The 16,323-nt window shown below is 47.8% G+C and overlaps 6 protein-coding genes across 6 annotated transcripts; 4 read left to right on the forward strand and 2 right to left on the reverse strand.

Annotated features, from left to right (window-relative positions):
• Positions 1-1,175: 1,175 nt before the first annotated feature.
• Positions 1,176-2,832, forward strand: ACHE_20533S (FAD-dependent oxidoreductase; the record flags this gene model as incomplete). The annotated part of the gene is made up of 4 exons (XM_043284846.1): positions 1,176-1,474; positions 1,571-1,842; positions 1,918-2,288; positions 2,341-2,832. 4 exons carry the CDS (start codon positions 1,176-1,178, stop codon positions 2,830-2,832), a joined length of 1,434 nt encoding a protein of 477 aa, XP_043133597.1.
• Positions 2,833-3,563: 731 nt separating this feature from the next.
• Positions 3,564-4,379, reverse strand: ACHE_20534A (uncharacterized protein; the record flags this gene model as incomplete). Its single annotated transcript, XM_043284847.1, has 1 exon — positions 3,564-4,379. One exon carries the CDS (start codon positions 4,377-4,379, stop codon positions 3,564-3,566), a length of 816 nt encoding a protein of 271 aa, XP_043133598.1.
• Positions 4,380-4,824: 445 nt separating this feature from the next.
• Positions 4,825-5,305, forward strand: ACHE_20535S (DUF167 domain-containing protein; the record flags this gene model as incomplete). The annotated part of the gene is made up of 2 exons (XM_043284848.1): positions 4,825-5,049; positions 5,129-5,305. 2 exons carry the CDS (start codon positions 4,825-4,827, stop codon positions 5,303-5,305), a joined length of 402 nt encoding a protein of 133 aa, XP_043133599.1.
• Positions 5,306-5,452: 147 nt separating this feature from the next.
• ACHE_20536S (uncharacterized protein) lies at positions 5,453-6,018 on the forward strand (the record flags this gene model as incomplete). Its single annotated transcript, XM_043284849.1, has 2 exons — positions 5,453-5,595; positions 5,652-6,018. 2 exons carry the CDS (start codon positions 5,453-5,455, stop codon positions 6,016-6,018), a joined length of 510 nt encoding a protein of 169 aa, XP_043133600.1.
• A 513-nt stretch (positions 6,019-6,531) lies between these two features.
• ACHE_20537A (UPF0187 domain membrane protein) lies at positions 6,532-8,301 on the reverse strand (the record flags this gene model as incomplete). Its single annotated transcript, XM_043284850.1, has 7 exons — positions 6,532-6,887; positions 6,934-7,107; positions 7,154-7,503; positions 7,550-7,675; positions 7,723-7,807; positions 7,856-8,003; positions 8,059-8,301. The coding sequence occupies 7 exons, from the start codon at positions 8,299-8,301 to the stop codon at positions 6,532-6,534; spliced, it is 1,482 nt and encodes a 493-aa protein (XP_043133601.1).
• A 5,626-nt stretch (positions 8,302-13,927) lies between these two features.
• Positions 13,928-15,292, forward strand: ACHE_20538S (uncharacterized protein; the record flags this gene model as incomplete). The annotated part of the gene is made up of 3 exons (XM_043284851.1): positions 13,928-14,128; positions 14,189-14,818; positions 14,870-15,292. The coding sequence occupies 3 exons, from the start codon at positions 13,928-13,930 to the stop codon at positions 15,290-15,292; spliced, it is 1,254 nt and encodes a 417-aa protein (XP_043133602.1).
• Positions 15,293-16,323: the final 1,031 nt, after the last annotated feature.

The raw sequence follows: 16,323 nt of genomic DNA on the forward strand, positions 1-16,323 counted from the left end.
TTGGACACATAGCCGCGGGAGGTACCCTTCTGTGGACAAAGAGATCTCAAAATGTTTTCTCTTTGCTATTGCTAAAAGATAGACAATGTCCCGAGACATAACTTAAAGCTATGGAGCTTCGAGCTAAAACCTGGATTATTCCTAATAGTATATCACACCACCTCTAAATGACTTTTTTCAACACTGTCAAGGAACCTCAGCCATCACCATAATCGTTAAAACTTGACTTCTCTTGATCTCTCATCAAAACAATCGCTTCTTCTCTGCTTTGAGTTTCCGCGCCCGAGAGACAAAGACACATCCTAAAACTCAATGCATGAAGAAAGTCCTCCTTATTGTCTGCGAGATCATGAAACACACCAAGCCGATTCAACTTCTATAGTAACAAGCGACCCAAACAAGTTCGCATTAGTATCCCGCCCCAGAACCACAAAACCAGAGACCGTTCCTTGACTTGATAATAGGATTTTTCAGGTGGTAAAAACTCAGAAACTCACCCTTTCTCTGCTGGCGAGCAGGAAGGCAGTGAAGCAGATGCATGAGGAGATTGAGTTGAACCGTTTGTGCTGAATTCCATTCAAGAGTCAATGAGTTCCCGAACATGCTGGCTGTAATACAATTGGTTCGACGAGGTAGCTAAACGCGCTGGGAAACACTCTCGAGGCAGGTTTTGTTGATATCGACTAGAGTTAACTAGTTGTTTCAGCCATTAGTCACCCTGGTTGTGACGGTGATAAGGGAAATAGCCTGTGCACACACCCACGCCCCTATGCTTGACCCGCATTGGCATGGAAGAATGGAATCAAGACTGATTTCGGCCGCCATATCCACATAAATTTGTCACTGTTGGCGTGGGCGAGAACAAAATATATCTGAAGGATGCCGCGCGTGTATCGATTGGCACTAGTAGGCAACTAAACATTGATCCTGCTAAGCATTCCGTAATGCTTAAAGAAAGTTGAGCGAAGAAACACAAAATAAGGGAATATACGTCTGTCAGATTCTGTATACTATGAGGGTTATAATCCAGGATACCTGTCACCTGATAGCCAGGTAAGAGCTTGTTTGTCCCACGTCAGTCTCTCGACATATTAAAGAAGCCGTGCCCCTCGCCGCTCTTTCCTGAGTCTTTCGTCCAGTATTCAAGACTCGATTAGCTCCACACCTCCGCAATCATGACAGAATCATCTTCCTTCCGGGTGATCGTTGTGGGTGCTTCGATGGCAGGCCTGACGCTGGCCCATTGCTTGGACAAGGCAGGAATCGATTATATCGTGCTTGAGAAGCATGAAAACGTCGACCATGTCTCTCTTGGAGGCTTTCTTTCCGTCCAGCCCAATGGAGCTCAAGTCCTGTCCCAGCTCGGTCTCCATGATACCGTAGCCGCTGCTGGAGAGACCATCACAGTCTGTCATACGGGCTTTCCAGATGGTTTCGGATTCAGCGATTATTGGCCGGATCGGTTGCATAAAAGGTATGCCTCTTTGCTTTTTTTGTCGAAACTTTTGTGTCACCCTCACAACGGATCAAGAGCTATGTTGTTAACAATAGACCTATTCCAACACAATAGATTTGGCGTGCCCATGACTGTTATTCGTCGGCAGGAGTTATTGCATATCCTCTACAGCAGTCTGCAAGACCACTCCAAGATCCTGATGAAGAGAAAAGTCATCAGGATCGGCCACACCGACACGGGGATTTCAGTTTGGACCGCCGATGGGTCCATCTATCATGGTGACACGGTAGTGGGCACAGATGGAGTCCACAGTGTGACTCGCTCCGAAGTCTGGCGTATAGCCAACAGCGAGAAACCCGGGTTCATCCCACCTGCAGATAAAACCAGTAAGTTTGCGTGACGGTTTGGACAAGCATTAAGACTGTAGAATGAGTCACATTGACGCTCGTGGATGTTGTCAGGTCTGGTTACGGAATACGCTGCCGTGCTCGGGATTTCCACTGGGGACACTGGTATTAAACGCGGCGAGCAGATTTTCCGCTTCATCGATGACTCGGTTATCTTCCTCTTTGGTGGCAAGGATGGCTCCGTTGGTTGGTTGCTTGTGCAAAAACTTGACAAGAAGTACATTTGGCCCGACAGGCCGCGCTTCACCCAGGACGATGCAGCCAGATTCTGCGAGGCACTGTTGGACGTGCCAATCTGGAGAGATACCAAATTCAGCGATCTTTGGAATCGGAGGGAGCAATTTGCCATCATCAGCCTCGAGGAGGGAATTGTGCAGCAATGGAACTACGGACGTATTATATGCATAGGCGACAGCGTCAACAAGGTATGTGTTACCAAGTGTACTCTGTGCGGCAATGGCTAACAGTGACAACCAGATGACCCCCAACCTAGCTCAAGGCGCAAACACAGCCATGGAACAAGCAGCTGGATTGGCCAATGCACTGTACAAGATAGTAAAGCAAGGTCAACAGACGAAAAAGCCCTCAGAGTCAGAAGTCTCCAATGCACTCGGAGAAGTCGCCAAGAAACACTTCGCACACATCAATACCATTAACCAGGGTTCTTATTTTCTGACAAGAATGCACTCGCGGCAAGGATGGGCAAAGACCTTTTACGGACGCTATATCTATCCCAGGACCGCGTGGGGAGTCGTTCCGTATCTGGCGTGGTTGTTTTCGGATAGTGTGGCCATCGACTACCTTCCTCTCCCTGCCAATCCTGTTGGGAAGGCGGCTATAGCAAGGGCAGCTGCAGAAGCAGTAGCGAATGGAAAGCAATCAACGTGGAATTGGGCCCAGAGGTCGACCGTGGTAGTTGGATCGGTGCTCATGGCTCTTGGTGCTTCTTTCTGGTTTAAGCCTTTCTAAGCATGCGAGAGTTTGCATTTGAACGATTTACAGACAAGACTTGGCTAGCTGCCTTCCTTGGATATAAAGAGTACTTACAGATCACTACACAGTCTCCAAGGTAGCTACAATCTCCATAGGACAGACTATGCGATTACCATATTTGGAGAAGCTTTCGGGACAGCTGTGTTCAAATTCTGACAGGGAACTGACTAGACTGTATTTAATGATGCTGCTTATGTATAAGTGGTCCACTTGATACAAAAGTAGATACAAAGTAGAATTGAAGAGAAAGGACAACTGATGACAACAAAATATGATGTTGATAGTAGAATAGTGAGAGTCGAGGACAAAATGACGTGACTAAGCCAGAAGAGGAAGGTGGCTGATGTCGTAGCCCCAATTTGATCACGAAACAACAAGCCACGGATCAACCACATTCCTTTTCTGCGTACCTGCGCCATTCTCCGTTTTCTCCGAATTCCAAACTTTACTCTTTTTAGCATCCTCATCACGACAGAGATACTCTTCGTACGACATTCTGTTTCTGTGAAGGTATTCTTCAAGAGTCATCGTGCCACGATCATAGCTTGTCTCTCGAAACACAAGTGAGTTATCATGACTTGCCAGCTCGCGCGTCTCTGGATATGCTGCTGATATACGTCGAGGTTTAGTTTGCTTTCGTTTCTTTTGAGACATTTGTCTGTCGAGTTAACACGTTAGATTAGACATGTTACTTGACTGAGTATCACTCACTCAACATAATCCTCCACCCATGCCTTCCGAGCAGACGGCACAGACGAAACACTACGCGACGGCTGTCCACCGAAGCCCTGAGAGTGAGATACCTGAGCCTCCCCCGAGCCTCCATTCGCCGTCCTCGCCCCCAACTCCAACGGATAACCCTTGCTCCCACTCGGCCAAAAGCACGCTTCACTCTTCATACTCTGCTTCCTAACCCCCTGCATCACAAAAAATGGCCACGAAGCCACTACGCCCGTCTTCTCTCGCTTCTGTCCAGCCGGAACCGGAATCCTCCCGCCCTTCTCGCCTCTCTCCGGGTCAACAAGACCGGGTGTAACACCACGGGTCGTATTCAGTCCCAAATCCACACCCCTTTTATGCACCACCCTCGCAACCTCATTAATCGACGCCTGTGACTTCCAGTCCGCGACATGGAACAGTCTCCGGAATTCCTCGCGGCGCAGCTCGATCTCCAACGAGCTCACTTCAGACCGGAACCTAGGGTTAACGCGGTCGAGAATATCCTGCGCCTCGATGCGACGGTCAAGCCGGAACCAGGCTTCGAGGCGCCAGCCTTCGACTTTTGATGAGATGCGGGACGGGAGGACGGGGAAGTCGCGGACATGTTTGTTGAAAATCTTGTGGGGTGTTTCGCGGACGCGCGCGCGGGATTTGATGTACTGGGTTCCCGGGCGGAGGGCATACAGGACGGAGGGTAGGTTGTCGATGGACCAATGGGACTGGTCTGGATGGGGGGATGTGATGTCTGAGTCTGTCCTGTCTGGGGTTCGGGGACGGTCTGGTTGGGGGTGATTCTCCGGCATGATGGTCAGTGTCGTAGCGACAGTGGGGTGTATGGCTGCTAACCTGGTGTTCGTTTGCGATAAGTTGCGATTGATGTTGTTTGGCCATTTTGACAGGTCTGCAAACGTACAATACACAAGCATGTTCAAGTGAGATGGAAGAAGAGAAACAAAGTAACAGAGGTTGGTTGTCCAGTTTTCATTCACTCCAGACACCAGTTGCTCTGCACATTGCTCCATGTTTGTCCATAATGCCATATCTGTTAGGCAGATACAATATAACTTTTATTCACTTGTTGAAATATAACACCCCATTATCAAGTATACCTCATACCCCATAGTAACCCCAAAACACAGCCAGCCCTATGCATAACATGCATAAATATCATAACTAATCCGCATAGCACAACTCACCACTTCTGTATGCACAACTCCAACAAGAACACCACCCATTATAAGAAAGAAAATGCTCCGGCTCCTCCCCCAATCTCTCCCCAAATCCGCATCTAAACTCACCCCCCTCTACACCCTCTACCTCTCCTGCAACACCAAACCCGGCGCCCGGCGCCCGCTCCCCGCCAACGCAAGCGGAACCATCACCGCCATGCGCGACGACAAAGTCGACGTGAGCGTTTCCGCGCCCCCAAAAGACGGCGAGGCGAATACCGCTGTGAGGCGGGTTTTTGCCAAGGTACTTATTGCCGCCCCCCTCCCCCCTCTCCGTTTTCCCTTGTGTGTCTGGTGGTTGGATTGTTGATTAAAGTAACTAGGTATTCAATACAGCGCCGTCGAATGTAGAAGTGATTCGCGGGGAGAAAAGCCGGGAGAAAGTATTGAGGATTGAAGACTTGGTGCTGGATTTTGGAAGAAGGGAGTTAAGCGGAGAGGAGCGGATAGAGGAGGGGTTACGGATTGTTAAGGGAAAGTTGAGGGAGCATTGTTTGTAGATGTACTCTGTAGGCAATATTATGAGTTGTATACGACGGTAATTTTGATACGCGTGACATCACCGAAATTTTCATCGCATCTTCAACATTTAACGTTGACTTCAATCGCATCGCATTTATCATTTATGAGAACAGAAAAATAAGAAAATGTCTACACAAGATACCCAACCAGCTACACAAGCACAACCACCCCTCGAACAAAAAGCATCAAAACGAAAACCCTCCGACATGCAACCACCAATCCACTTCACCGCGCGCGATCCCCCATGGACCTATCTCAAACTGCAGCTGCACGTCCAGCCCATAGACAACCAGTCTAGTGAAACAATTACTAACTTGGAAATAGAATATCCCAAGCTCAAGCCAATTTCCAAGCCAAAAATGATACCCCCCTGGATCCCCTCACAGCCCGCACATATCTCACCGCCGCGCTCGCCCAGTTCCTCGGTTTAGTTGGGACTAGTATTTCGATTGACATCCTTAAAATCGCTTCTTCCTCTACATCGAAATCTATTTTCTCGGCGACACCGACTTCTGAAAACGTCGTCTGGATCCGCGTCCCCCGCCCCGACGCTGCGGCTGTCGTTGCGGCGCTGAGTTCGTGGATCGGTGGCACAACTGGGAACGGAGGTGTTGCGTGGAGGGTTTGCGCAAAGGGGAATTTCCTGGGTGCGCTCGTCGCGGGGGATGGGAGAGATTTGTTCGTGCCGTGATGGTCGGTTGATTTGGTTCGGATACTATATTTTGAATGGATGAGTGGTGACGGGACGACCAGGCAGACTCGCACTGCTCGACACCAGTCTTTTTGGCGTTGAAAATGGGAGGTAGCCCATCAGTATCTCATGAGGCTCGGAACATGGCGCGTTCTGGCAGCAACGCAATTGATCAGTGCAACCATGCCTCGAGGCAGCTCACAGGAGATCCTCCAGTGAGGAGGTTTACGCAATTGGCAGATGGGCATATTCTTATGTCTAACAGGAAATAGAGGTCATAACGCCCTAGGAATTGCAGATCTATCTAATATCCAATTCTATTAACAAACTTCCAATCCAGACAAAAGAAACAATCCACAAAGGCTTTTGCATTGTCAATCTGTTGCTACTGTTTCAAACAGTGATAAACGCCAAACTCTGTCGCTTAAAGATAGTACAGGCTGAAGTCAGCCTAATGAAATTTTTGGCCCTTTTTTTTTTTCTTTTCGTCAGGTATTTTGCGGTTGATAAAGACTAAACCGAAACAGATTGTTTGCTCCGAGCACTCTTGGAACTCCCATAGATGGTAGTCGTCGACGCAGAAGCCGGAATATTAGCCACAACCTTAGTTCTCAGTGCAGAGCGGATCTCCTCGACACTTCGGTCCTTCCACTCGGGAAATCCAGTGGTACTCAACGGGTACAGCACGAGGTTCTCATCACGCGTGGTGAAATCGTCGACCTTGGGCGGTGGCATGGCAGTGATGATGTCCAGTTCCAGGGCAATTTGCCTGCAATATGTGTCCAAAGGTAGGTCGTTGACGTCGTGGCCAAAGGGGTTTTCAATTTCGCTGCCGATGGTGTCAAGACCGAGGATAATATATGCAGCGACTGCACTCGTTAGCTTGATATTAAATCACATTTAGATACCACTCACTAATAGAACCTGGGATGGTCACCCATTGGAGGGTGGTGTAGAGTTGAAACGGAAGCACGAGAACATAGATCCACGCAATCTGAGAGATGGCAATCGTGTACGCGATCGGCAGAGGCGTGTCCAGAACACGTTCGGTGCCTGTGAGAACTTCGTTGAGAGTAGCCAATCCCGAGACTGAAATCTTAGCAAAGATCACCCAGGTCTCGGGTTTTGTACTCACTAGCTTGACTTTGATGCTGGCTGCACGAGAGCGTGCCGTTACCGATACAGCGATCAATATAAGCTGCCAGATGGTTCAGAATCTCCAACGGAAGATGACCCAATGGCTTCTTAGACCGCTTGATCAGTTTTCTAGGGTTGGACTCGGCAAATGATATTCCCAAATACTCTCCAGCGGCTTTCCATGAGCTTTTCCTGGGCGGCTTGAGGTTGTTCCTGTCATGCGCTTCTTTGGCGAACGTATCGAGATGTCCAATCAAGCCTTTGAGGTCGTCGTAACCGACATCCGGTTCGAAACGCAATTTATGCTTGAGGGCGACAGCAAAGGCGAGTATGAGGTTCATAACAGTTCTAGCGGTGTCAGTAATGGTCTTAGAGCTTATGTCTCTGCACGTACAGCTTTCCCAGCAGATCCTGCTTTCCCTCTTCTCCTTCCCGTTCAGCAGCGTCGATCCATATCGTTCGAGCGAGATTGCGAGAAACTTGCATCAGCAATGACCAGTATTTCCGACCATCCGCCCATCTTCTATTGTTAGCAGACATCTTGTGCGCAGTAAGCCGGGGGCATACCTTTCATAGGCCGTGGAACTGCGAAACGACAAAGCCAAACCAACAACGAAACCCAGAACGGTCAACAGAATGTTATCGATCCCAACTACGCCAAGTCAGCCATTATCCATACTTCTGTCGTGCACCAACTCACGGTTCTGGATGAATCTCGAAATACAAGTGATCAATGTAGACCAAAGCGCGACGCAGAGAAGCGGAAGGACCAATCGGGGCATGACACTGCCATGCAGTCGCATAAAGATGGGCCATTTCGAGTGCTTATCGAGGTCTCTAGGGCCGTGCTAGATCCTTCATCAGCCATATTATCCCTATTTCACTAACGAGAGAAGAGCATACAAAGTATTTGTCCACATCCGTCGAATTTCTTCGATCCAGCATAAACTGTCTCTCACGCGAGTCGGCCAGGTTTTCAAGAAATGACGGCCGGGGAGTGATGCGACGGGGCGGAGGAGGTTCATTGCTCAATTCGACATGGATATGAGGCTGCGATCTTGTCGGTCCTGCGCCTGGCGTAGGCGAAGGAGAGGGCGAGGGAGTTTCATTGGAGACGACATCGGAAGCGTCACCCAGGGTGGGCATTCTTGGGCCGTCAGCCACGGCGGTAGGATATGATAGATCTGACAAAAGAAACGAAGATAGAATAAATCGAAATATTAACGAATGGAGAAGTTAAAATAGAAGGATTCTAGAAACAAAGGAAAGAAAACGAGTGATCACGAACGCGCGAAGAAGCAAAAGAAGAAATGAGAGCGAATCGACTGCGCGTAACTGGGATTTGCCGCAACTAAATAATGGCAGCCGGAGCTAATATGAAGCTAGACTATATTCTGATATAGCCGTTTTGTCGAGTAATGCTCTGGTACTCTGAAGCAGCCTCTCTGTCGGGTCCTGTATAGTATGCAGTTTGTTGTTGATGAATATGTGCATGTATGAGCACAGCTAGAGAATGCAGACAGACTCTTTGTTCGCTCTCTGTAGATGTCTCTATGTCTACCATACTACAATATGCCTGCAAAGATAACCTTCCTAATCGGGACATTGTGCCTGCCAAATCTGCCGTTGTTTCAGCCCCGAATTGGCCAATCAGTGCTTGTTTTAAAGCCGTCACACAGGTGCATCCTTGAGATATCATTGGCTAGCAGCAGAAGTGGAGCAGTCTAGGCCGTTTCTGGAATTAGTATTGGCATCAGTGAAATATCGCAGCTTTTGTGCTCACTGTAATCTATTCTCTATACTGCTACAATATACCCATGAAAAGAGAATGTATCTAGATCTCAATGGAGAGAGTTGAATATCACTCATGATCACCAGAATCTGCAGTCAAATCTCCGATGATACCTCCTCTACGCCATACTCGTACATCTCTGCATATCCGGCGTTTCAGGTTTCCCCTTTTCAGTCTATATGTCCTCTTTTATTCACCTCATGACACAGTCTAGACCGCTGTCCTTCGCAGCCTCCACCGCAGATAATCTCTCTCATTGGCACTCGGCAAGATGATGCATCATCGTCCGTCTTGACAGGGGAAGTTTTGTCAATCAACGTCGATTTTGTACTGAATACGGCAGCTATATCGTGCGAGATATATCTCGGGTGGATTCACACGGGAGATAATGCTGCATGTATGCGGGGTACACTCAGGAGTTGGAATTTTCTCGAAGGCTGTCAGAAGCATTGGTGGGAGAGATCCAGTCCAATGTGTATTATGGAAATGCTTGGTATGCATAAGGTATGAAGTACTGTAGATTGTTCAATGCCTTGTAATTGAGTTGGGTCTTGCTGAGTGGTTGTCCTCCGATCGTTCTTGTTTAACTCCCCATCGTAGATATATATCTGGGTATACCAAGTTGTCAATGCACAGCAACACTGACATGAGGATGCTATACAAACATATCGCTGAATATATTTTTAATAGAGGACTTTTGATAAAAAAACATACGGAATATCTTATCCCTACGCGGCTCGATATCTCATTGGTCAACCATGATTCCTGTGAACTGGCAGTAGAGTAGAGCATCAGTATCCGACGAGACAACCGAAACGACGATGATGCGTACAAGAGATAGGGCTTAGTCACATGTACACTAAGCAAACTTTGGTGTCTTTTTCTATAAGAAATTTTTCTCGTCTTCACATGAAAGTCTTCTACTACTGCAATTAACCATAGTTTCTCTTGTCATTCTACCCTGCATTCTTCCCATCACGACAGGATACAGACATCCTCGGTATTTACATCTTGCCAGCCTCCACGTGCCTCGCATTTAGACAGGAAGAAAAAGGAGGGAAAGTGACGAAGAGGAGGAAGAGAGGTCCAGCGAATAAAGACAGCATACCTCATAGCACATGAGCAACCCCGTCAGATCTCGAATCTTAACCCGCATATAATTCCAATAGCAAGCAGTAGTACCGGAGTACGCTCTATATGCAGTAGGAGCAGTATTTATCAAGTTCAAATTCAACCATCGATCGAGTATTCCAAACTGCCAACCGAACAGAAACCGGAACCCGAGTATTGGTACAACGGTCCATAAACTAGGACCACAAACTGAACTTTGTCCAATATATGTCGTCAACGAATCGACCAGAACCAAGGCATTGGTACTAGAATCACCTAGAAATCGATAACTAGTGCATTGAAAAGTATCTGTACAGTGTGTAGGGAATTCTCTGGTATATCTTCCGATGTCCGAACTAGGTAGGAGGGTACAGCGATAATTTTCTTAGTACGAAAATATCCACTGCATCTCACACCCTGTGTGCCATTGAGGAGGGGTAGAGGGGTATTCCCTACCAAGCACTAAATAGAGATCGAATTTCATCAATTTCTGCTGATTATGAAGTAACTCTTCGAGGTTTATAGACACCCTGTCAAGTACCCATAGTACTCCGCAAAACTATTGACAGACTATCAGATAGAGTAAGGCTGTTGCCAAGTACCCTGCAGAAACTAGCGACATTTAGATTTAGACCCCAGTTTTTCTTGGTGATTTGCTGCCCAATACAAGAGATTCCATGGTATATTTAATCCAGATTATTTTGATGGTGCCAAGTTAGCGACTGGCGCCGTGATGCGCATTTAGCACGAGCGCGAAAAAGTAGACACATCGCACACATCACGTTCATATGCATGATTATGATCCCTGTTATTATAGATCACATTCCGGATTCCCTGATCCCTGCAGCTGCATTTATTATTCGGGCACAATAAGCATTGTGGGCGATCTCGCATCGGGATTCGAGACCGGGCTCCGGAGGATTTTACCGAGACGCACGCACACATCGGGGACCTCATGACTCGTGCCCATTGGTAGATGTGATGCTGCAGAAAATGTCAATTATATTGCTCTTTCTATTTCTGATCACTATGTCTCATTTTGTAGACCGTACAGAACACTCCAGAATGAGGTACTCTGTACTCGGTGCACAAACGACGAGACATCTCCGTCGCACACCCGAACCTCCGGTTGCTGGTTCGGAATCAATATTTTCTACTTTATTGAAGCTTCTCGTCCTTACGTAACCGTGATATTGAAGAGTTTTTTTTCTTTTTTTTTTCAAGTTCTCTGGCTTACGGAGTACAACTCCACTGCGGGCACTTGACCGTACCAGAAAGCTGGGTTAATCAGTCAATTAGAGATAACTTATCGCCTTATTCCCTCATGTTATCGATATCGATGTGGGTGATGTTTGCCGTCCGATCCGGCGGATCATGTTCATAACCAGCGTATGGTTCATTGAACCTGAGCCGGATATGAGGTCAGAATCGAGGCTCGACTCGATAAATGCGCAATTGGGTATACCATGGGAATAGATCGATATTTAGATGCAAGATCCATTCCGATACAGCGGTACTCTGTACAGTAAGTGGTAGCCCAGACGCGTCGGAACGGCGATTAGGATGAAAAACTGGGCGAATCCAGAAAAAGATGAAACAAAAAGACTCAGTATCACCATAGTATCATATCGAAAACTGTCAGACAAAGGCATAGAGTTGCAAACTCTGTACAGACAACCGTTTTCTCCATATCGGAAATCCGGAGCAACTCTAATCACTGTCCTGAGCGTTGGACCAAATTTGAGCATAACATCAATGATATGTATAAAGCCCTTGGAATGCAATGACAATTTGCCATGGTTCCAAATCAGTTCCTTTTGAGCGAACCCAGGAACAGGCTGCCATGTCCATAAAGTAGACAAGAGACGTGGTGGAGAGAGGATCGACGCAGCGAACCAAGCACTGTTCACATTGGAGACCTTGGGGCACCCATCCCAGCCGAATTACGAAACAGACCATCACACCATTGGCAATAGAAGGGTAGCTAAAAAGTGCTCAATGCTGGTAACATGATTCAGTTCTGAATTTCTCATCAATCGCATGGTCAGTGCGTGTGCACACCATACATAATTTCCTGATTCTGACTGCTGATGCACTGGTGAAGCAGTCCGTGTTTTGTCAGGGAGTTTGATTATAGGAGTTTTTCTGGGTACGGAGTAGTTCTACCCCGAAGTCCTCCTTTATGTGAGGAGATGATTCCGTAGTACACGTACGGACGGCCGAAGATCATCCGGACCATTTAGCTGCGTGGCGTGTGACTCGGTTACTCTGGTTCTCCCTGAGACTGTATCGCTTAAAAAGATTGGTCGATATCAGAAAGCACAGCCAACATCGCACACAGGCGACGCAATACGCCATATTCAAAACAAAGCAGCATAAATGACAGGTCGGACACGAGTCACGGGCAGACCGAGGACAATGGAATTTGATAAGGATAGGCAATTGTCAAGCCACACGATGACATTTCAAAGAACGGAGGCTGACAGTGCCCGGATCATCGTGGACTAGCATTAGCGGGCAATAATCGTCCTTCTAGCGGGAAGTTAGCGCTACCCGTAGTGAAGTTTGTATGTGTCGAATGACAAAAGCTTCTTGGATTATGCCCAAATAGGAATGAGATGATGTCGCTTACGGGGTACACTTGTATCATGCCACATCCTAGCATGAGGGATACGGGATTTGAAAGGGTTGTATCCCACCGAAGCACTCGTTTCAGCGCGTCTCCATAGTTAGGATTTGTGCGTGCGTAAAGTCCGCCGGTGCAATCGTATGCCGATCGGCCATTCTCCACGTACTCATACTCTGTACAGAGACACAGAGAACACATCGGCAAGGACTACTGCCGGCATTGCCTTTCACTGTCAGTGTATCCTGCATGATATACACATGATATGCACAGAACTCAACTCTTAAAAAAAAAAAAACCGCATCCTGGTTTCCCTCGTGGTGAGCTGGTCCGGTTGGTAAATGTGTGCACCCTGCCACGCACTACGGCATCATATCAAAACTTACGGTCCATGCCTATGCAGGTTGATTCGCTTGTAAGGGAGACAAAGTGCGTGCCCTAAACATGTCGGTCCAGGGTTAGGAGGCCGGACTATCGGCCATTACATCGAATAATCCCAATTCAGATCGCAGAGACTAAGCGTGGTGGATCCAGTGTACAAACTTCGGATCGACCTATCGCGATGCCTATGTACCACTTGAACCAGGACTTAATTCTCGGGGGTGCTGCCCCTTTTTGCTCCTTCTGCGAATAGGATCGTCAGTTCCCCGGTGGACTGAACTATTGGAGCAATTTGTCGCCTGGCTGGATCTTGAGATAGTCCACACATGGGGTCCCCCAAAGTGCGAGAGAAAAAGGAAAAAAGCAAAATGAACAGGAAAGTTGAGGCGTTAAAAAGCCAATCGACTGGTACCCACGGCCCCGGTCCTCTGGGGCGTGTCTCCATCTGCTCGCTCGAGTCATGAGAGAGCACCAGTATAATATCCCCCCGTCTCTCCCTTTACCCTGATGAAGTGGCCTTGGTTCCAGGACTGGACTGATTACTCGTCTGTCCCCTCGGTTCGTGGACTAACCTCTACTCTCTTTCCAATCCTACGGCATCCCGTCGAGGCAAGCGTTTCATACGCCTGCCACTTGAATCAACGACAATCAGAGCTCGGTGTGAACAATGACCCATGTGGATTATTGTTAGATCTCAGTTCAAGTGGTTCCTGATGGTTATGTTCGACTCCAACTAAAACGACCTATGAAACCTTGTACAAGCCCCATCCATTCTTTAAGATTTCTGTCGCGATTTATATACATTCGTTCGCCATCTTCCTATATTTCCTTTTTTTATTCTTACACGGCATACTTCCGCCATCATGCAGCTTCCTCCGATGGAAGTGTTGTTATCATGGCCTCTGCCAAACTACGTCGATCCGGTGTCTGGGGGCCCGGCCGTCTTGATTGTGAACATTGTCACCATGAGTCTTGCGTTCTTGTTGACGCTGTTACGGTTGTATACTCGGTTACGAATCACATGCACACCAGGACTGGATGATATCTTTATTGTGGTCGCTCTGGTATGGTGCCATAGTTTTGGATTCGAAATAGTAAGAACTTCTCGTTAACCACCAAACCAGGTTTTCGCTATCGGAATGTGCGTCGTTACCTCGTTGGCCGCTCAGGTATGGGGATGGGATCGACACATCTGGGATATCCCTATGAGCTGGCTCCCGACCGTGCAGAAGCTGAACCTCGCCTTCCAAGTCCAATTCTCCGTGTCCTCCAGCTTCACCAAGTTGTCGCTCCTCTGGTTCTGCAAGCGTTTGATCGGCACAGGAGCGAAGGGTCTGTACCGGACATACTATTGGGTTTTGATCGGATCAATGGTTTTTGTGGGAATCTGCTGTATCCTGTTCGAGCTGGTCAGCATTTTCCAGTGTCGCCCGATCCATGCCTTTTGGGACTTGGAGCCCCAGTATCCTCATACCTGCCTTAACGATGGAGCCGCCGTCTTCTCCGCCAGTCTTATCAATATCCTTACCGATTTCATGTGCACCGTCCTTCCCATGCCATTGATTTGGAACCTGAAGCTGCCCACCCGCCAACGGCTTGCCGTCATGTCGATTTTCGGTTTGGGTATTGTCGTCAACGTCGCTGGCTCCATCCGTACCGCCTATGTCTACGAGAGTATGCTTGGTACCTACGATGCTACCTGGATGGGCTGGCCGATTTTGTTGTCCGCCGCTGTCGAGATCAACTTGGGATTGGTATGTTCTTCTGACTCGCTTCTATAGTCGTATATTCACTAACAAGTCTAGATCTGTGCCTCTGCACCAGCACTGCGACCTCTCATGGCATCCTTCCTCCCCCGACTGCTCCAGACCACCCGCCAGTACGCCTACTCGTCCAGCAAGCGAGCCTCGAAACTCTGGTCCACCGGACCATCGAAATTCTCGAACGCGCTCGCCTCGAACGCCAACGGCGACCTGGAGGCGCAAGACGCTCGTCTCGAGGTGCTCCGAACCGTCGAGATGGAATCATGGTCCGAAGCAATGAACAAAACCATCACCGTCCCCAACATGTACAACGTCACCTCGAGTCACACTCGCGCGCCATCAGCTTTCGACAAAGTCGATCTGAAGACCGGCGAGATCTGCCATGCTTCAGTACCCAGCAGCTCGTCGGGGCCATCATCCCCGCCTCCGAGTCAGCCACGATCGCCACTCGAGAAAGAGTTTTAAGAAAAAAGGCCTTATACATTTTGTGACGAGCGCTTTTACCTCTCATTCGTCCTGATACTGTTTACTTCACTGACCGACATACCTTCACTATTTGACTTTCTTGATCAGATACCATTACTTTCGCTATATATTGGGATTTTAACTTGAACGACTTGGAAACGAAGCTTGTACATAGTACATTTACGACGAAATTATCTAACTACATGCATACAATCCATAATTTTGACTGCTTATCTTCATCAAGCACAGACTGTACTCCATAGTTCTGCACATAACAATCCCTTAGTCCTTTTCTCCTATCATGCACATATAGTCCACAGACTACGGCACTAGGGTGGCGACGGCGCGAACTCCTTACACTTAACCGTAAATGGTAAAACCAGGAAAACCGGGCTGGGCTGAAGCTTAATAACCGCGGTGTAGTTTGGCGAGTTGGAGCCGGTCCGGTTAGCGGGGGATTTTAGCTTGGCTCAGCTGAATCTTGGTTTTCAACGGTTTGGGGACTAGTAAGGCTTTAAGGATGATTCATGTTATTCATGTTCTGCAGTGAATATTTTAGGAAAGTTAGGGTGTGCATGGGATTCACTTTGTTTATGCATGACTTACTGCTGTGTAGGAGAAGACTTGTCTCCTCTTGATCATCCTTATCTTTTCCTATTCCGCACTCCTACATTGATCATCAACCCATGGTGTACGGCGAAGGTGTCTTTAGCCTTTTCTGGGGATTATGGATCTACGTCCTATCCTCGCGTCGACATGCATATTTGACTTGAATTGTGCCAAATATTAGGCCTTAAGACTTCTGCTTGGTTACTCGATACTGCAATTCCGTTATCAACATTCAAACAGGACAAGTGCGTTGTCGACAAATGTTGACCAAAATTTATGAGAAGACGACCACGCATGTCCACAGACAAACTAAGACCAGGTTTCCAAACTGCCTGCAACGATCCAGGCTTGTCAATAAGACAAAAGCTGCAAGGCCTTTCAGAAAAAGCCTAAATGGCTTGAACTCAAACGAGACCTTTACC

The sequence above is a fragment of the Aspergillus chevalieri genome, chromosome 2 (assembly GCF_016861735.1).
Source record: "Aspergillus chevalieri M1 DNA, chromosome 2, nearly complete sequence".
NCBI lineage: Eukaryota > Fungi > Ascomycota > Eurotiomycetes > Eurotiales > Aspergillaceae > Aspergillus > Aspergillus chevalieri.